Source organism: Pyrus communis, chromosome 1 (genome assembly GCF_963583255.1).
Source record: "Pyrus communis chromosome 1, drPyrComm1.1, whole genome shotgun sequence".
Classification (NCBI taxonomy): domain Eukaryota; kingdom Viridiplantae; phylum Streptophyta; class Magnoliopsida; order Rosales; family Rosaceae; genus Pyrus; species Pyrus communis.
The window spans coordinates 7,787,772-7,809,075 of record NC_084803.1 but is presented as its reverse complement, the minus strand read 5'-3'; the positions used below and the strand labels follow the sequence as shown (position 1 = coordinate 7,809,075).

The 21,304-nt window shown below is 38.7% G+C and overlaps 2 protein-coding genes and 1 non-coding gene across 4 annotated transcripts; 1 reads left to right on the top strand and 2 right to left on the bottom strand.

Moving 5' to 3' along the window:
• Window positions 1-994: 994 nt before the first annotated feature.
• TRNAR-CCG (transfer RNA arginine (anticodon CCG)) lies at window positions 995-1,067 on the bottom strand. Its single transcript has one exon. It is a non-coding gene; the product is annotated as a tRNA-Arg (tRNA).
• A 3,446-nt stretch (window positions 1,068-4,513) lies between these two features.
• LOC137733792 (probable clathrin assembly protein At4g32285) lies at window positions 4,514-7,201 on the top strand. Of its 2 annotated transcripts, none has more exons than XM_068472986.1 (2): window positions 4,514-4,736; window positions 4,840-7,201. In XM_068472986.1, the coding sequence occupies exon 2, from the start codon at window positions 4,886-4,888 to the stop codon at window positions 6,866-6,868; it is 1,983 nt and encodes a 660-aa protein (XP_068329087.1). In that variant the 5' UTR covers window positions 4,514-4,736; window positions 4,840-4,885; the 3' UTR covers window positions 6,869-7,201. The 2 variants fall into 2 exon arrangements, with proteins under 2 accessions (XP_068329087.1, XP_068329081.1); XM_068472980.1 differs by having other exon boundaries at window positions 4,514-4,751.
• Window positions 7,202-11,683: 4,482 nt separating this feature from the next.
• On the bottom strand, window positions 11,684-13,024 carry LOC137734695 (UPF0481 protein At3g47200-like). The gene has a single exon (XM_068473991.1). It carries the CDS (start codon window positions 13,022-13,024, stop codon window positions 11,684-11,686), a length of 1,341 nt encoding a protein of 446 aa, XP_068330092.1.
• Window positions 13,025-21,304: the final 8,280 nt, after the last annotated feature.

Sequence of the window (21,304 nt, the reverse complement as noted above, 5' to 3'; positions counted from 1 at the left end):
AGCACTGTGTATGCTCGTTGCATGCAAAGATTTCTCGAGTTGTGCTTAATCTGTTCATTGTTTTGTGAAACATATTGTTGAAGTCTCCAGTGTTGGCTCCTCTGGGGAACGTAACAGGAAGCGTGTTAGGAGGATCGCGGGAATCTCAATTGGAAGTGCAGCTGCTGTGATGATACATAACATTGTCCAACTCCGTGCATTATAAAAGTCTCCAGACGTGTCACAAAACTAAATACTTACAGCACCATTTGATACCAAGACCAGAACAAACTATATTGACTAAGCAGGTCAGATCGTTGAGTCGAAGCTCCGATAGCTTACACTTTCTTGCTATTCATTGGATCCACAGGCTCCTTCCTCTCTTCTCGATCCGCTGTATGAAATGTGAACAAAATCATCTTCGTCCCTATTTTCCTCATCTATTGCAGACATCAAGGTATCTAAAAACAATGCAAGAATTATTACAACCACAACTTTGGGAGCAACATATGTTTGGATTAGGGCCTACAACAAAAAAGAAACGAGCTGAGGGGGGCTCACCAGTGGAAGGTTTAGTGTTCTTGAAATAGACGTATATTGGCTTTTTTTCTGTTGAGCCTGATCCTTGGCCTCATATAATCAATGATTTCTCCGATAGAATTATCAAAATGGAACAAGTATCGGCGGTCAAGAGAACCCGTTTATAAGAGACAAGCAATGAATGCAAATGAAATCGAGCGTATGAAAATCACTTATAAAGTAAAAATGTTAGCCTTATGTGCATGTATCTTCTTATTATTTTTCATTCCCAACACCACCCCCCAAAAAAAAAAAATTCAAAACATATATCAAAGCACAATAAAAAAAAGAGGAATTTATTACACGGTAGCAATAAAAATAAATCTCTTGTTTTGAGCAAAGCAAAAACAAACATTCAAATCCGGAAGTGATACTATGTGTTGTCTGTACCAATCAAAAACTTCCAAAAAAGTTAAAAGAAATTAAAAAAATCAATCGATCACGGTGGGACTCGAACCCACAATCTCCCGCTCCGGAGGCGAGCGCCTTATCCATTAGGCCACGCGACCTTCTTATCAGTGGCTCCACTTATTTATTTATATAGAAACATCAACCAAAAGTAAAATGCTGAATAAAGAACTCGTTTTGATTTTGGAGTTTAAGAAATAAAATCCCTGTATATTTTCCTTACATCCATTAATTCATAAATTAAGCTCAAGCCTTTCCTTTTGAATGGAACGTTTAATTGGACGTTTGTCATAGCTTTATAAAATAAAATAAAAGTACTTAAAATAAAACCCTAATTGTTAGATGTCTTGTAATTTTCAAGAAAAAGAAAGACCACTAAATTTGTTTTTATTCTTTTTCTTATTATAACAAAAGCACAATCAAGATTTCGAGAATAAAAAACATTTAACTAACCACAAAAGAAAGTTAGTTGTCCACCAATATCAACTTATATTTATTAATTAATCAAGACGCCACATCTGCGATTAACTCAATATATTTAATATTACCCTATAATTCTCATTTTAATACTTTAATTATCAGCATAACATAAACACAACTTTTGTTTTTAAGAAACATAAACGCAACTTTTTTTTTTTTAACAAATGATATTATTTACACAAAATAAGAGAGGGTGATAATTCTCTTTACTTAAAAGTGAGAGGTTTTAGATTCAACTTTAGCCAGAAAGGAATTTGAATATAAAAGCAATTTAAACGTTAAGTCATAACAAAAACGTAAACGAAATATTTATTTGGATTAGTGAGTAAAAAATGGAAAATATAAGGCAAATGAGGGAATGTATTTGGAGGAAACTTGATATAGATCCAATTTTATGAGCCACAATTGGAAATAGTCCACTTATGTGAAATAGGTCCGGTGACTAGGATTACACATATGCATTGTTACTTTTGCATATCAATATACCCTTAAGATTATAAATTATTATATATGTAAATGCACATAATCACTTAACTTTAGGATTAATAGTTGGACGGATTCCTTAATTATAGGATTTGAACTAATCCGTTAATAACTTAAAACTCTCTCATAAGAATTATAGGTTGGGTGATTTTGGGGTGATTATGAGGGATGAGAAGGTGATCCGAATGCCACACTTGGTTTCGTTGGTGTTTATCTACCTGTATTATAGGATTTTTTTTTTTTTGTTATAGGAAACTTCATTTTAATCATTGGCAAAGATGATTGCAGACTAAAACCATAGTAAGATCAAAATCTTATTTTAGTCCCTTGACACATTAATCACCTCATTTATTAATTATATTTTGATGTTTTAACTATTTCTCTTTTTCTTCCTAATTTTAATGTCTTAATTATATTTCATTATAGTTCTAATTTTTATTGCATTCATCATAATATATTTTGTTGTAAACATTAGATAAACTAGTTTTTGTTATACAATATATTTCGATGTATTTTGTCTTCTTCATTTAGGTATATTAAATTCATAATGCATACATTTAGGTGCACATTTAAGTACACACATTTCGGTACATACATTTCAATACAAACATTTAGGTACATTAATTAAATATAATACATTTCGGTATTAAATTTTGGTACATTAATTCAACATAATACATTTCGATACTAACCTTTCGGTATTAACATTTAGGTACCCTAATTGAGTTTTTCAAGTTTGAAGAATGCTAAATAAAACTAATAATTTTTTTTTTTTAAAAGGGCAAAAAATAAATTAAAATATGTATATTAATGAATTTAAATATTTAATGGGAGACATTGAATAAAAAACACATTAATTATTTTGAATTAAGGATACATCAAGGGACTATAATCAATATGTAATCTAACATCAGGTTTGTCACATCCCGGCCTGGGGCGTATCACTTCCTGGGCCTGTTCCACCACCGTAGCACGATATTGTTCGCTTTGGGCTTACCATTCCCTCACGGTTTTGTTTTTGGGAACTCACGAGCAACTTCCCAGTGGGTTACCCATTATGGGATTGCTCTAGCCCCCTTCTCGCTTAACTTCGGAGTTCCTACGGAACTCGAAGCCAGTGAGCTCCCAAAAGGCCTCGTGCTAGGTAGAGATGAGAATATACATTTAAGGATCATTCCCCTGGGAGATGTGGGATGTCACAATCCACCCCCCTTAGGGGCACGACATCCTCGTCAGCACACCACGACCAGGGTTAGGCTCTGATACCAAATTGTCACATCCCGGCTCGGGGCGGATCACTTCCCGGGCCCACTCCACCACCGTAGCATGATATTGTCCGCTTTGGGCTTACCATTCCCTCACGGTTTTGTTTTTGGGAACTCACGAGCAACTTCCCAATGGGTCACCCATCATGGGATTGCTATAGCCCTCTTCTCGCTTAACTTCAGGAGTTCCTACGGAACCCGAAGCCAGTGAGCTCCCAAAAGGCCTTGTGCTAGGTAGAGATGAGAATATACATTTAAGGATCACTCCCCTGGACGATGTGGGATGTCACAAGGTTTTTATCAAATATCAATCTTCTTGAAGGACTAAAGTTAAAAAACCCCTTTTTTTTTTAAATTTTTTTTAATTTTTTATATACTCTCTATATTATAGATTAATACTAATTTATCTACCTATATCACATGTTTATAATAATTTATCTCAAATTAAATGTTTATCAACTTGTACCAGAGGTTTTTGCTCATAGTTTGTAGAGTATATCTGCTTTCTAGGTATAAAGTATTTGCCTTCCTATATCATAGGTATACATGGAGGTAGACAATACTTTTGCATATCTACCTATATAATAGGTTTTTGTTTATAATCTACCTCACATGTTTTTCTTCTTTATGATATACCTATAGTATAGATCCGTAATTATATATCAATATCACAGGTTCCTTACCTCCCACAATTTTTAATTTTTGATAAACTTATCATATTTGTAGTATATAGTTTTTAAAATATTTGTTACTAGGAAGTGGGTAGATAAAGCCATATAAAAATTTAAATCGATTTTTATTTTTACTTTAAAGGACAAAATGGGTATAATAACAAATTAAATAAAACTGGACTTGATTTGAAACAGTCGGATTTTTTAGACTTGAATATAAGTACGGAAAGAGATCCTCTCCGAATTCCTTCTATTAAATTTGTCTAATCAATTAATCAATTTGAATTTTTAAAATTTAATTTGACGTTACAACAGAAAATCTATGTAAAAATTATAATAATTTTAATCGTTAATTTAAATTTTAAACATCTAAATTAAGTGATTGAATGAATTTAGTTGAAGGGAGGGGATCCCTTTCCCAAGTTTACAGATTTTTGAAGGTAAATATTTATTAGTTTACTTTAGGATATCTCTATCAATCAAGTAGGTATCTCCGTAACCCGTACGCTCAGTCGCGCCTCCTTTTACTAAAATAGGTCGTGCTCCACCCCATCCGAACCCATGCATACAAACACGCTCACACGTGTCATAATTGTTTCAGACACGCCGCCCGACACCACCGCCAGTCTCTCCCAGGTTCCCATCTAGATCCCAGATCTCAGATATAATCGACGGCTTCCCGCCCTCCACGTCACTAACTCCAATCCACTATTTAAATTCAACTTTTTCTCACTCCCTCTCTTGTTCCAGACAAACAGAGAGCAAACAAATCCAACCAAAAAACACGAGAAATTTGATTGGTCGTCGGCTGCTCCGAGATCCGACTCGCCGGACTGTCCACGCCGCAGATCTAGAGACTCCGACGTCGACGGTAAATAACCAAAATGTACGCTCCTTTATATTTTTAGAAACTCAACCTTCCTCCAGATTAATTCAACCAAGTGAACCGTTTCGTCATTTCCATTGAATCTCAGCCCGCGCGGTATATTAAATCGGAAGCGAATCAGATCGACGGCGGGGATGGCGCCGAGCACGATCCGGAAAGCAATCGGAGCCGTCAAGGATCAGACGAGCATCGGCATCGCCAAGGTCGCCAGCAACCTGGCCCCGGACCTCGAGGTCGCGATCGTCAAAGCGACGTCGCACGAGGACGAGCCGGCCAGCGAGAAGCACATCCGCGAGATACTGATGCTGACTTCGTCGTCCAGGGGTTACGTCCACGCGTGCGTGTCGGCGGTGTCGAAGCGTCTGGGAAAGACGCGCGACTGGATCGTGGCGCTCAAGGCGTTGATGCTGGTCCACCGCCTCCTGAACGATGGCGACCCGGTGCTCGGGGACGAGATCGTGTACGCGACTCGGAGGGGGACCCGCCTCCTGAACCTATCGGATTTCAGGGACGAGGCGCACTCGAGCTCGTGGGACCACTCTGCCTTTGTGAGGACTTATGCTCTGTACTTGGATCAGAGGCTCGAGCTGATGCTGTTCGAGAGGAAGAGCGGCGGCGGAGGCGGCGGTCTTGGTGCGGGAGATCGACAGAGCTCTGGTGGTTCGTATGGCGGGGCTTCGAATTTCAGGTCTCCGCCGCCGAGAAATTACGAGTATGAGTACGGAGGAGAGCGAGATCGCGATTATGAAAATGGAGGAGGGATGAGGAGGTCGAGGTCGTACGGCGATATGAATGACTCGGTGAGTCGAAACGGGCGAGATGAGAAGAGAATTGTGAGCGTGACCCCATTGAGGGAGATGAAGCCGGAGCGAATTTTCGCGAAAATGGGTCATTTGCAGAGGCTGTTGGATCGGTTCTTGGCGACGCGGCCCACCGGGTTGGCTAAGAGCAGTCGGTTGGTTCTGGTGGCGGTTTACCCGGTGGTGAAGGAGACCTTTCAGCTGTATGCTGACATTTGTGAGGTTTTGGCGGTTTTGCTGGATAAGTTTTTTGATATGGAGTATCCGGATTGCGTTAAGGCTTTTGATGCTTATGCAAGTGCGGCGAAGCAGATTGATGAGCTGGTTGGGTTCTATGGTTGGTGTAAGGATTTGGGTTTGGCGCGGTCGTCGGAGTATCCGGAGGTGCAAAGGATTGGGAGCAAGTTGCTGGAGACATTGGAGGAGTTTGTGAGGGACAGGTCCAAGGGAACCAAGAGTCCGGAGAGGAAGGTGGAGCCTGCTCCTGTGGCTCCAGTTGAGGAGGAGCCCCAACCCGATATGAATGAGATTAAGGCTCTTCCCGCGCCGGAGAGTTTCACTCCACCGCCGCCACCTGAGGTTGTGGAGAAGGCGGAGGTGAAGCAGGAACTGGTAGGGGATTTGGTGGATTTGAGGGATAATGGGGTTTCAGCTGATGCACAGGGTAATCAGTTGGCTTTGGCCCTGTTTGCCGGTCCTGGTGGTGGTGGAAGTGCTAATGGATCCTGGGAAGCTTTCCCATCAGACGGGCAGCCCCAAGTCACCTCGGCTTGGCAGACTCCAGCTGCAGAACCCGGGAAGGCGGATTGGGAACTGGCGTTGGTGGAAACAGCAAGTAATTTATCTAGGCAGAAGCAAAATCTTGGTGGTGGGATGGATCCATTGTTGTTGGACGGTATGTATGATCAGGGCATCGTGAGGCAGCATGTGAGTACTGCCCAATTGACTGGTGGTAGTGCCAGTAGTGTAGCATTGCCTGGGCCGGGCAAGAGCGCAACACAGGTGTTAGCTCTTCCCGCCCCAGACGGGACAGTCCAGGCGGTGAATCAGGACCCATTCGCTGCATCATTAACCGTTCCGCCACCATCCTATGTGCAAATGGCGGATCTGGAGAAGAAGCAGCATTTGCTTATGCAGGAGCAGCAGCTGTGGAATCAGTATGCCAAGGAAGGAATGCAGGGGCAAGGCAGCTTACAGAAAATCAGCGGGACCGGATACTACGGAGCAGCTCCTATGGCAATGCAACCCTACGGAATGCCTCCGGTGAATGGAATGGGGATGCCGCCACCGGCCGGGTACTACTACGCTCCATACTGATTTTTGTGATCCTCATTTGCCTGCCTATAAAATGACTCCTCTTTGTTAATTCTGTATGCTATTTTCTGGCTTTCTTTAATATCTTGCTTGAATGTACTAAACCTGTTGTGCATTGATGGTGGGGGAGGAGTGGGACTGAAATTATGAGATCAGTCATTTGTTGGCGGGGACTTTGAATGCTCGGATATACATAAAATCGATTTGTGATCTTTTTTTGTTTTGTAATAGTAGATTTTCTGGACTTTTTTTTTATTTTTTATTTTTTTACCATGAACAAGATATCTTTGATATTTGTTTTGAGAACAAAATTTAATTCATTCGATTTGATAACCATATGTATATGATGCAAAGCATGTTTGGTCGTCTATTTAATATCACAAGGCTATAGTTGTTTGATTCTTAAGTTGCTTGGATCGTTGGCATGTTACGGTCCTTTTTAGGTTTGTGAGTTATGTTTTCTCAGACAGACAAATCACAGTTTGACGGGAGTGCGTAAGCTTTTCCTTATGATTATGATAGGTTAGTTTTGCATATGTGTCAGTTTGTCATTAGCTTGTAAGGAGCAAAGAAATACTCGTATGTATATAGATGAATAAAACACAAAATATGCGTACTTAATAGTCGCTTGTTTTCCTCCAAACTGAATCGTGTCCACTCCTACTTAGGTTGATTACAGTTTTGGTTTGTATGCTTTCTCATGTTATTTCCAACTATTTTTAACGCGGATCCAAATTTGGACATAGTTGGACTTATAATCTAAGTAAAAGAGAGTTCGAGATTGTAAGGATGATTAAGTCGTGGATAAGCAAGACCTTCGACATATACGATAGACAATAGTCCAAACAAGCTTGGAGGTGTCAAAAGAAAGCAACGAGAATTAACTGAAAACGACCTCCCATGCCACTTTTGACGACTCTTTTATCCAAGTACGGACTAGGAGAGAGAAATACAAAAATGTCATAAACCCATGGCTTAAATTTTATTTTGTTAAGTGATCCCATAAAATATATTGAGATTGAATTTTACATTCCAAAAAAATGGGACTTTGCATGTACTTGTAAGCAGTTGGGTTATTCATCAAATTGTCATTTGGTTTTACGGTGAATTCTTAACTTCAAAACATGCAACCAAGGGCAGAGGTACACTATGGCTAGGGTGGGCTATGGCCTAGGGTGAGTTCCGCCATTGCAAACACCCACTCTTGGTTGTTAAATTGACTATTTCATGCTGTTGATATTACGTAATGTTTGTGATATGCTTTTTACTTGTAAGTATAAAATTTCAAGTGAGACTCAAGTTTACAAATTTATTGTGTGGTTCAATCCAAATCTTGTTACGTAATTAAAAAAAAAAAATGGGGATTCCTCGCATTGTTTTCTTTGTTGAGAAAAATATGAATGTGATATGCATTAACACAAATAATCATACTTATGAAGCATCGCATGCTTGCTTTTTAGTCTTCTAGTTGTAGACAATGGTGAGGAAAAAGAACAATATTGTCTTCTTTAGGTTTGTGGACAAACTGTCAATTGGAAGGGAGCCCACAGGTTCCTTTCCTCCTCTATGATATGACGATCCACCACCACCACCACCAATTCTTCGTGAATCTGGCGCCAAGTAATATGTGGCTCGTGACCCACCTCCCACACATACACAGTCTCTTTCAGAAATTTTGTGCTTTTTCGACTTTTAACCTTTCACTTTTGTTTTTGTTTGATAAACGCTAGTCTCCAACTTTTTATGCCTAATTGACATTTGGGATCCTCTTATTGATTGGATTCTACCTGAACCTTCTGGCCAATCCCACTAAGCAAAGTTGGCATGGTTTATCCAAAGCAAATGTTATTCTCATTCTCAGTTTGTCACTATGGTACTCGTAGATTATATTTAGGGGATCAGAGCGTAATCGTATGACATGGATATTGGACTCAATAGACGAGTTTGGTTGTAAAAATGAAAATGCTTGACCCTAAACGGTACATGTGGTGTGATTGAATTGAACACGAACCTTCTAGCTAATTCTACCATGCAAACCAATTATTCACCCTTGTTGTTCGTCATTATGCGTTACAAAATAAAAGTATTGAGAATTAAAGTGTAAAATGAAAAACTCAAAAATTAGAATAAATTGAGTTTTAGAGATAATGATAAACGTCTCGACAATAAATAAAAAAAACTTGAATAAAGATGTCCGAACATCTCCTTCATAAAGTATCTCGTCTGGAAACAGAAGAAAAAAGAGTCCGTATAATATTGGCAGTGTCGGTGGGGAGATATTTGACTATTGACAACTGGCCTTGGTCGTTCCTTTGACATTTCACGAATTTGGCGCCCATAATGGGTCGGTGGGTGGGTCCTGGTAATAACAAGCTGCACTTGCATAATTGCATGTGTGTATTGCTTGTTAGTTTATATACAATTGTAGGGGCTTATTAGGAAACAAGTACAAATTAGTTGAACTAATTCATTAACTAACTCAATTTTGATTAATTACAAACCCAACTGCAACCTAAAAAATAATTAGTTTTACCTAAAATGGTTGGCCAATCCAAACCAACACTGAGAGGTCAACTGCAGGAGAGCTCTGGAGAGTCCTACTGTATAACTATGTATGTTTGTGTATATTGTACTTATACACAACGATATGGATTGGAGTAAATCACACAATAGCTCAGCTTGATAAATTAGTATCGGATTTGTAATTTACGAGAATTAAAAACTTCAGATTTCTCATTTATACAAGTGAAAATGGAAGACCATAAACTATAGCACTAATGACATGATACATTGCCTTCCAAGTAAATCATATCCACCTGTTAAATTTTTTCAAACTTTCAACGCAAATTTATCCGTTAAATTCCGCAATTTTTGTTATGCATTTTTGTTAGTAGAGCGAAAGCATTAGTTGGTTAAATAGTTATTTATTATGGGTGAGGAAATCGATAGAGATTGAATCTGCACCAAAGTACATAAACATGATTATTTTCTACCGCTTGTAGTAAAGCGCCACCTGCATATGTTATGCATCCATGCATTCTAGAATTTCCACTTTCTGCATCTTGGGCGGCTGAAGATGAAGATAGGTTATTAAACTCTTGGCAATGAGGGAGTGGAGGACCACATGAATGATATAAACCCTAATTTCTGCACTCTGCAGTATTATTTGTACCATTATTTCTGCAGTTGAACCAACTCTGCCCGTGACCTGATAGCTGAGCTGATTGTGATTTTGCAGTTTGGCATTGTTCAACTCTGGGGCCAGATGGGACCAAATTTGTCTATGAGGCTCATAAGTATCATCGTTGGATAATTGGAGTTTCACTCTTAAATTTATTGACAACGAAAAGTAATCAAAATTTTATAAGTTTATATACGATTTCTAAATTTTTTAACGTGAGACAACTCTTTACATTGCCATATGTTTCTCTCACGTGATGTGAGAGAGAATAAAAAGATATATATGCGGTTACAAGGACAATTTTTTTTATGCATAGAGTTGTGGCTTCCAACCCGTAATGCATGTGAAATCCGTAGTACATTATAGTTGTGAGTTATTCATGTAAGATAAATATGATCTATAGAAGTCGATGAAAAAGCCATAGAGCCATGATCTTCAAAGTTGACCTTCTCATCTCTGCCGGATTCCCAATGCTCATGCAACAATAGATTTTAGTTCAATAATGAGCATTCAAATTATGTGAGAGCATATGTCACTTTCCTATAGACAAATAATTCCTAAAATTCTTCTATTTGAATCATTGTACGAAACCAACATTGTCTCTAAATTATATGGACTATTAATAATGTGATTCAAATTTGTATTTAATGAGAATCAAACTTTAGACTTCTTACTTAAAGTTACAGGTAAATAGAAATATCATTATATCATATTACTAAGTGACACAAAGTTTGGAATTCAAGAGAGATCATAGATATTAGAAACAAAATAAATATTACGAGCCCTTATATTCTGAAGACCTTTGGTTTGGGCCTAGTGGATCTCCTATGAATTTTCTCTAGTGTACATCAAAAATTCACATTTAAGTTTCATATTTGAATAAAATCTGTTAGATCTAATTAGGTTAAATGATTTAACTGCTCATGTATAACTTTTGATGTGCATTAGAGAAAGCATCTCCACTTCTATAATCTTGTACATACTTTACGTCGATGAACAAATTTAGATCCACACGCTTGCGGATCCACTACTCCTAAAAGAATTTGGATCCAACGTACCAAAACAAATTTAGATCCACTACTTCCTATATTTATCTTTCTTTTCTTAGTTCATGTAGTTGGATGACAAATAACACTTTACCGTAATGATAAAAAACAATATGCTAATAAATTCTGGTATGAGTTCGATCTCTATCAACTTTTTTCCCTTAACAATTGGTTGTCTAACCTGCCACCGTTATCTTTATACTAAAGTAGAAAATGATAGCATTATTTTCAAGAAAAAGAGAAAAATCTTCACAAGAGAATATCCGGTACATACAAAAGCTTTCGTATTACATACTGATGGGAAAGTTTGTCTATATATATATAATTGTGTCTTTTGCAATGGGCCTAGCTACCTGCATGTGACATTCTAACGACTCTTTTGACATAATACTTTATAGATGAGAAATTAAGCACAAATCATAAAACAAACCGTACAGCTCTTATTAGCAAGAGGGTTTACAAATGTCTACAACACAAACATGCATGAATCTCACTATGGAACAACGAGACGAAAATATAAAACAAGCAAATACTACGTAAAGGATAAGGAGAAAACGGCGAATTAAGGAGACTTACTGTCGATATACTTAACTAATGAATGACAGAGATGATGGTAAACACTGTTTGTATGATGGTGAGTACGATGAGAAAACCAGCTGCAAAGACAGAAATCATTGCCCAAGGTGTGTTGAAATACTTTTGTTTCAAGCTTGCCTTTGATTTGTTCCACGGCTTTCCACAGTAGTTGCTCAGCTCCTTGGAAAGATCAGCAAAGTAGTAGTTTTCGTTGTTCGAAGAAACCCCAACGCAAAGTTTGTTAATCAGAATAGAAACCTTATTGTTGTCGCCGAGCGTATTCACAAAAATTCCGTACTCAACAAGGAGATCTACATCCATTGGGGTGTTTACAAAACCATCCATGATGCGAAGATAATCACTTATGTGATTCTCCATGCAATGGCATTGTTCGAATACAAGGAGATTTCGGAGTGTAAGCTCCGTGTAATCGTGTATTTCTACTTGTGGAATTTCCAGAATACCTTTATCAATATTGAATGATATATCAAACAAATTTTTGCATGAACTGACCTGAAACTTGACTCCAGCCTGGTGTAGTTTCTTAGCGCATGGTGTATTTAGAGTACTTTCGAGTGGCTTTTCAGTTTGTGACCTCTTCAAAGATGGTAGATGTAAAGTTCTTATCAAATCAACAAAGTGTTTTACTGGATTTACTTCCAATCTAGAAGAAATTATGTTCTTCAAGTTGTCTTCATTCCCCTGTAAATGCACCGTCTTCTGGAAGAACTTGTAAGAAAGCTCTACTAGTGAAGGCAGGTCCTCAGCATTATCCCGGTTAGAAGTGACATCTGCGAAAAGATCTTCAAGAATGAAAAATGGCAGCTGATTTTCAAGTAAAATCATGTCAGGCGCTATATTTTGCACCATCCATGGTTTTTTGAATATCCAGTCATTATCATCCTCCAAACGCTTAAAGTTCCTCAATAGGAGCTCAATGATGAAGGCGGCATCAACCAAAATGATACTTACAAATTTGTCACTCCTAAACTCAGTGGCTTCTCCTTCATAACAACCACGCAGTTGTTTTTCATGGCCCATTATTTTCTTCACATAAACCTCCAATTCTTTCTCAGTACGTTCTAGAAAATGCTGTAGGTACCTCTGTTTGTGTTCTTCCATGTATAACAAGCCTTTGTTTTCATGGTGGAGTGGGCCTATTGAGACTGCTTGCGGTGTGTAGGCCTTCTTCCTCACGCACCGTAGTCGCTCAGGAACTTTGCTGATCCAACAGTGACGGGACAGGGGTGACAGGTCATTCAAATCCTTTGTTATCGAATTCACTGCTGAGATGCGGGCCTTTTCTATGTCATCTGGAGCTTGAGTGCGGCTAAATTTCACTTTCTTCTTGACCATTGTTCTGATTTTAATAGATGAGGTTGAATTGATGAGGATTATAGATCACTGGCACCATAATCAAAAAATATTTCATTCAATAGGTTGACGTGAGTCCCTATTCGAATAGGAATGTAATTATTGATTGGAGATTTGTTGTGCAATGAAAGCAGATTGATTGCGGTATCGTCGGTAAAGATGATATGGGAAAATTAAAGCAAAGATAAACAGAGAAAATAACAATGCAAGAAATTTAACGTGGTTCGACAACTTGCCTACGTACACGTGGGAGGGAGATCTCACTTTCCACTAATAAGGCAACAAGTGGAATACAAAAGGAACACTCTTTAACTCTCAACCTCACTTCCCAATAAAATCCCAAATACACCCTTGTTGGTTTTACTCTAAAAGCCAAAAAAATGCTTTGCTTCTTTCTTGTTGCTTTGCTTCAGATATGATTTTGAGATATTTGATACTTTGATGGAGAAGTCTATTTATAGGCTTTGAGAATAATCACCATCATAATTTTTTTCCCAGCCGAGCACCATTATTTGTGGCCTAACTTATGGCCTAATTTTCCCACTTAATACAATATTAAAAATTGAAGTGTGCTTGCCTCATCATTGCAAGAGATTTTTCAGTGTGACCCATACACAGGATGATACACGATGTGTCTCTATACAAATTGTGAGATATGTGTGTTAAAAAGTTAATAACTTAAAAAATAAAAGCAAAGATAAATAGAAAAAATAACAACACAAGAAATTTTGCGTGGTTCGGCAATTTGCCTACGTCCACAGGAGGGAGATCTCACTTTTCACTAACAAGGTAACAAGTGGAATACAAGAGGAACACTCTTTAACTCTCAACCTCATTTCCCAATAAAATCCCAAATACACCCTTGTTGGTTTTACTCACAAACTAGAGTACAAAACCAAACCGCTCACCTGTTCAAGCAAAACCTTATTTCTTGAAACAAACCAAGAAAACTAGAGAAGCCAAAAAAATGCTTTGCTTCTTTCTTGTTACTTTGCTTCGAATATGATTTTGGGATATTTGATACTTTGCTTCAAATTATTCCATCTCCAAGGGTATTTCTTCTGATACCCTTCATGCACCCCTTTTCATAGGTAGAGGTGCGCCGCACCGCTTCTCAATATGAGGTGATTCATAGTAAGTTCAAGCAACGTCTGAACTTCTCAGCTGAAATTGGCTTGGTCATCATGTTAGATGCATTCTCATCTGTGTGGACTTTCGACAAACAAATTTCTTCAGAGTTGATCCACTCTCTAATCTTGTGATATTGGATATCTATATGTTTTGACCTCGCATGAAATACTTGATTCTTGGCAAAAAATTATAGCACTTTGATTATCACACTGCAGCTAAACAACATCCTGTTTAAAACCAAGCTCTTCAACCAAACCTTTCAACCACAAAGCTTTTTTCGCTGCTTCGGTGGTTGTCATGTATTCCTCTTCTGTAGTGGACAATGCAACAATTGTCTGTAGGATAGACTTCCATGAAATCAATCATTCACCTAATGTGAAAACATAGTCAGTCATGGATCTTCTTTATCTAGATCTCCTTCATGGTCAGAATCAACATATCCAGCTACCTTGCTTGAAGCTGTATTTTGGTCATACAATAACCCACAATCAATTGTGCCAACAAGATCTCTGAAAGTCCACTTTACCAAATTCCAATGCTCCTTTCCTGGATTTGCCATGTATTGGCTGACTACATGAGAAATATCTGGTCGCGTGCACACCATAACATACATGAGACATCCTATAGCATTTGCGTAAGGAACTCAAGCCATGTACTTTACCTCATCTTCTGTTGTTGGGCAAAGTTCCGAAAACAATCGAAAATGTACTGCTAATGGAATCTTGCATTGAGCATACTAAACCTTTCCAGAACTTTCTTCACATAGCTCATTTGAGTAAGGCACAAGTTGCTAGCTTTCATGTCCATGTAGATCTCTATGCCAAGGATCTTTTTAGCAGCTCCAAGATCCTTCATCTCGAATTCACTGCTCAACATATCGTTGACATAAAGATTTAAATAAATGAAAGAACCATCATCCAGTTTTCTGGAATAAACACTATCATGCCCCAATCCCAACATATGTCCAGGATCGACACGTGACGTCACCAAATACCTGTATCTCAACACACCCCGCCTCCGGGATATGGCAAATCTCGACTCAAGAATCTAATTGCATAATAATTTTTCGTATACTTTATGGCTGCATCTAACCTCCCGTTAGACTGCCTACGTACCCTAACCAGGGATCAAGACATTCATAGTTCACCGCTTCACCACACTCAAACATTCATCCTATAAATCACTATATCTCAACAATATACCATAATGCATATCATGCGATCTCAGCGAACAAACGACAAAGCACAATCATATTCTCTAGCCATATTGATCAACAAGTCTAATCATAATACCAACATCATTCCATAACCACATCATCAATAACACATACAATACACCGAAATGCATGGCTAGAACGACACAGTTCGACTGAAGCCTACATCTCTGAAGCTGAAATCAAATACAGGGAACCAACAAGTCAAATGATGCGATTTCGGACCACTCAATGAAATCCATCAACATTGGGTTCCAAACCATTCAACGGAACCAAAACACCAAATGGGATTTCGGACCACTCAATGGAATCCAAACCAGGATACGATTTCGGACCACTCAACGGAATTGCAGAATAAAAGGGATTTCGGACCTCTCTCACAGAATTCGAGTGGATACGATTTCAGACCACTCAACGGAATCACAAAGTACAATGCATATCTAACCACTCAATAATATCTAAGCTGGATACGATTTCAGACCACTCAACAGAATCGCGGATCACGAGAGATTTCAGACCTCTCAACGGAATCCAGACGGAGCAGGGAACCAGACCACTCAATGGAACCCTGGCGGATACTCAGTTCTGGATCACTCAACGGGGTCGAGCGGAGGGCCAAGAATATGACAACGGTTCGAGGAAACGATACATGAACCAAGTACACAATTTAGAAGGGCTGAACAAAATGAAACAAAACACAAGTATTAAATGTAGAACAGCTCAAGGAAATGAGAAATGAAATAATAATATGATATGTGAAACAAGTCTCGAAGCAACAAACCCCATGGTAATGGGTTGACGGTCCACTACTAGCCCTCACATTTCATCACAGCATGCCAAGCATACAATTCAAACCACCAATTCCACAAAAAGTTCGATACACAAGTCAAATCACATAAAATAAACAAGCATATCACCACATAATGCCATCATTACGTAAATCGAGGAGACACGTTATCACGATAAGCCAATCAAGCTCCATAAAATCTCAGTCGCCCTCTAAGATTAGCAACACACTAGAAGAACTCATGCTAGTTGACTGAAAAGTCAACCATAAAAAAATAATATAAAATCTCAATATCTTCTTTCACGAAATTGAACCCAAAAGCTCTCAAATTTGAGCTAAGATGGTAGATAGGGGGTTATGGAATAGGTTATAGGTGATGGAAGGGTGAATTTCGACTGAAAAATGGTAGAAATTGGCCGGAATCAAACCGGGTCATTGCCGGGTACACGGATTGGCGGGTGAGCCCATTTCCCTTCTTTTTTTTTTTTTCTATATCATTTCCCCTCATTTCCCTCTTTCTGATTGGTCATCATCCCTATCATTTCCCTCATTTCTCTTCTTTTCTTTCCATCACAACCATTCATCTCTCTCATTTATTTTCTTTTCCCTTCATCCCAGCCACACACGTGGCACATTCCTTTGCTCCAGAAAATCTGGAACCTTCTAAATGAGGGTCAAATTACAAAAATGTCCCTAACTTTAAACGTTAATAACTCTCTTGTTATAACTCCGTTTCACGAACGGTTTACGTTTACATGTTCGTGATATCGGGCTCTATTCGAAAATATAAGGTGTGACCATGAAAAGTTTACGGATTTTAAATAATTAATTTTCAAACTTCACTCTTGGTATATTGTAACAATGAAATTTAGGAACGGGATTTCACAAACACAACAATCAAACTCACATCGGGTGTATCCACAAGATACCATGAATGTATCGAACATCTTGTACCACTGTCTGGGCGATTGCTTCAAGCCGTACAAGGACTTCGTTAATATGCAAACTAGTCATTCTTTTCCTAGTTCTTTTAATCCTTCTAGCTGCTGCATGTAAATCTGTTCGTCTAGTTCTCCAAGTAGGAAAGTTGTTTTCACATCTAGTTGTTCTAACTCCAGATTGTACATTGCTACAGTCGATAAAATCACTCGTATCGAGGTATATTTGATACTGGAGAGAAATTTTGTTGTAGTTTATACATTCTTTCTGCGAGTATCCTTTGACAACTAGTCGGGCTTTAAACTTCTCTCCATCATTTGTTGTGACTGCTTCCTTCTCTCGGTAAACCCATTTGGACCTAATAGCCTTCTTTCCCTTGGGCAATTCCACCAATTCCTAAGTTTGATTCTTCCTGAGCGATTCCATCTCTTCTGCCATTGAGCTTCATACACCGAGCTCTTTCTAGCACTGTTCTATTCATTCTTTCAGCAACTCTATTCTGTTGAGGAGTCTTCTTAACTGTAAAGTGTCGAGCAACACCTTCATTCTTGCAGTATTCTAGAAAAGTGTTTTCCTTATATTCAGTCTCATTGTCACTTTTGATGCACTTCAACTTTCTGCCAGTCTGGTTTTCGACTTCAGCTTTCCATTGTCTGAAAACATTAAACACCTCAGATTTGTGCTTCATGAAGTGCACCCAGACCTTTCTGGAATAATCATCGATGAAACTGACAAAATATGTGGAACTTCCATACCAATATGAACATAATCAAGAACTCCTTTACTGGTATGGGACGAGGTGCTGAAACTGACCATTTTCTGCTTTCTCATGACACAAAACTTGCAGAATTCCAGTTTGTATCCTTTTACGCCTTTTAGTAGATTCTTCTTGTGCAACTCGTTCAGCCCGCGCTCACTGAGATGGCTTAGATGCATATGCCATAAATCAGTGTTGTCATTTCTGGGTTCTATATCAGTGGCAGCAGCAGCAGCTTTACCTAAAACGATACCTTCGAGCAGCTTGTACAGGTTTCTAACTTTCTCTCCATTCATCACAACGAGAGCTCATTTGCAGACTTCCAGCAATCCGCCTTTGGTCGAGAAACCACAGCCCAGAAAATCTAATGTTGCTAAAGAGATCAAATTCTTCTTTAACTCGGGAATATGTCGGACATTGCCCAGTGTTCTGACAATTTCGTCATGCATTTTGATCTTCACTGTACCAATTCCGATAATTTTGCAGCTAGCATCATTACCCATCAGAACGATATCGACTTCGCAAGGCTCGTAGGTGTAGAACCATTCCTTGTGTGGACACATATGATATGTGCACCCAGAGTCAAGTATCCATCAGTTTGTCAGAGATCCTCCATTCATCGATGCCAACAACATATCAGCAACTTCATCTTCATTGGCTTTGTTGTTGATGACATTTACTTGTGTTGGCTTTTGATTCTTCCTTTCTTCCAAATCTCTTTTCAACTCGTGACAGAATCGTCTGATATGTCCCTTCTTGTGGCAGTAATGACACTCCACATTTTTCCTTGGACGTGACTTGGAACGATCGTTTTGGCCAATTCTTCCATGAGATTTACTTCTACCACGCTTTGATTTCGTCTTGTTATCTTCTTTCACAGCAAGACTTTCAGCTTGAGAAGAACTGCTTGGTTTTTTCATCTTATCCATCTCCTAGAGGGCAGTTGTCACTTCATCCACCATCAGAGTTTACTTCCCAACAAGCAACGTGGTCACCAAAGTCTCATACGATTTTGGCAAAGAGGCCAACAGAATAATGGCTTGCTCTTGTTCATTAATTTCAATCTCAACACTAAGAAGTTAAGTGACGCACTTGTTGAACTTGTTGATGTGGCTTGAGACGTCTGAGCCTTCCTGCATCTTCAACTCAAACAACTCATTCTTCAAGTATAACCTATTTGTCAAAGACTTTGACATATATAGGTTCTCCAATTTCTCCCACAGCTTCACCGAAGAAGTCTCATTCAACACCGTGTACTTGATTTCTGGAACAAGACTAAGTCGTATCGTGCTCACTATCTTCGCTTGTAATTGAAGGATTATTTTGGAAGATTACATGTTCATTTAAGCAACATCATTAGCATGCAATTAACAAATTAAAGGCGGAATCATGCTAGCATGCACTTAAAAACAAAACATTACCCATGAATGTTCAAAGCCTAGTAAAATGGTGAACCAATAATCAACTCAAAACAAAGTGAGTTGAAATATATACCTTTGTAGATTCCTCTTTGTATTTAAACAAAGGCTAATCACCCAAAGAGAGGGCCTTCATTCCTTGCATCTTAGATCTATGGATTTGGATGGATGAAAAAGGTTTCTCCAAAGTTCCCAAAATTGAGAACCTCTAATGATTCATCACCAAGGCATAATGAAGAAGAAATGAGTGACCTTGGAGGAGTTTGATTGCTAGATGATCCCTCCAAGGTGGCCGAAATTTTAGAGAGAAAGGAGAGCTTGTGTTCTCATCCTTTCCCCAAAAACAACCCCTAATGAATTTTAGGTTATAAAGTCCTTCATATAGTCCCTTCAAATAAGTGACCTAATGGACCAAAAGCCCTATTCTTCTAACATGGCCGGCCTAGAGGGTTTGTTGGGCTTTCAAGCCCTTTGTTTATTCAAGTTGTCATACAACTTGAGTTAATGGGCTTGACATTCAAATCTCATTGGGCCTTGCGGCCCAAAACTAACCCGAGGTCTTTAACGAACTTATTCGTTTGATTAATTAACATATTAATTAATCCTAGCCTTAGATAAATAATTAAACCATTTAATTATTCTTACTCATCTCCGTTGTTTCTTCAAACTCTACCTTACTCGGTGAACGATCCATTAGGTTCCTTTTAGCGAGGCAGTGGGCGATTAAAACTCTTTCTAATCGATTGTGAATTGAAACTTACTTTCAATTCTCCCGTTAGTGATAATACAATTTTAGGGCTTCCACAAACCATGGTTGACGCCTAGCAGCATGTCATGGTTACCCAAGCTAATCAGAAGAGGTGGAGAACCTATTCAGTTTTAGGATTACAAATGCAATACGGTCTTTCTCTAATACAATACTCTTGACCACATTGTTTGGTTTGATAGTTTATTCATGTCTACTATCCAATGTGAGTCTTGTGCTTATATGATTACCTTGAATGCGATTTGGAACACATTCCTAAATCTCATTCATACTTTGGCCAAAGATTCTTAATCATATCATAGAGTATTCTCCCTCAAACAGTTTGAAGGTTAGAGATCCCTTGTTGCGCATTCACTTGCCTCCATGGCTAAGTGGCTTAACCCCAACGATGTCGTGGACACCCTCCTGATGGAGTGACTTTGACATAATCAAAGATTAAGGACCTAACCACAAGACAACTGTGATGCCTCAGGTCAAAAGACTATTTTGCATTATCCCAACCATGAGTTCTCATGTGACATGAATATGAGAACTCTTCGTTGATCGTGTTCAGTGAACTCATTCTCTATTGAGCACCTACGTACTTCTCTTGATGTCACACACACCAATGACTCGAGACTAGTCACTCTCCCTGAGAGAAGACATAGCACGTACTGATCTTAACGGACTGTCAATGCCCAATTGACAATCCTATGATCAGGAACGTTTAGGATGTGTCAACGAAAGAATGGTCTCATGAATCTAACTTCTTTAGATCGCATTCTTCCAATCACATATTCCTTGGACTTATCGTTTAAGCATATAACATTTATATGAGACGGCTCAAACAATAATCTTTGCCCTTTACATTTAAACTACATTAGTTTAACTTTGTGAAATGTCCGTAAAGTATCATCATATGATTGGTTTTAGGGCACATTTCCAACAGTAATTCCTTCCAATCATCATCTTTCATATTGTCAGGCTTTTTGTCAAGCAAAGCCTTATACAGCCCATGTTGTACCAACACATCTTCGACAGTAATTTGCCAAACACTGAAGTTGGTTTTTCCATCAAAAGGCACCAAGTCAAACTTTGCACTCACCATAGCTCTGATACCAATTGTTGCGCAACGGAAGACTACGGTACCATCAGTAGGGTGGGTTCGGTTTCAATTGGTTCGGTTTTTTGCCAAAATAAAAACCAAACTGAAATTTTGGTTCAGTTCAATTTTTTTTCAGTTTTTATTCGGTTCCTTTTTTCGGCTTGATT

What these genes read in the sequence shown, in the direction of transcription:
- LOC137733792 (XM_068472986.1), top strand. Translation starts at nt 4,886, where the DNA reads ATGGCGCCGAGCACGATCCGGAAAGCAATCGGAGCCGTCAAGGATCAG.
- LOC137734695 (XM_068473991.1), bottom strand. Translation starts at nt 13,024, where the DNA reads ATGGTCAAGAAGAAAGTGAAATTTAGCCGCACTCAAGCTCCAGATGAC.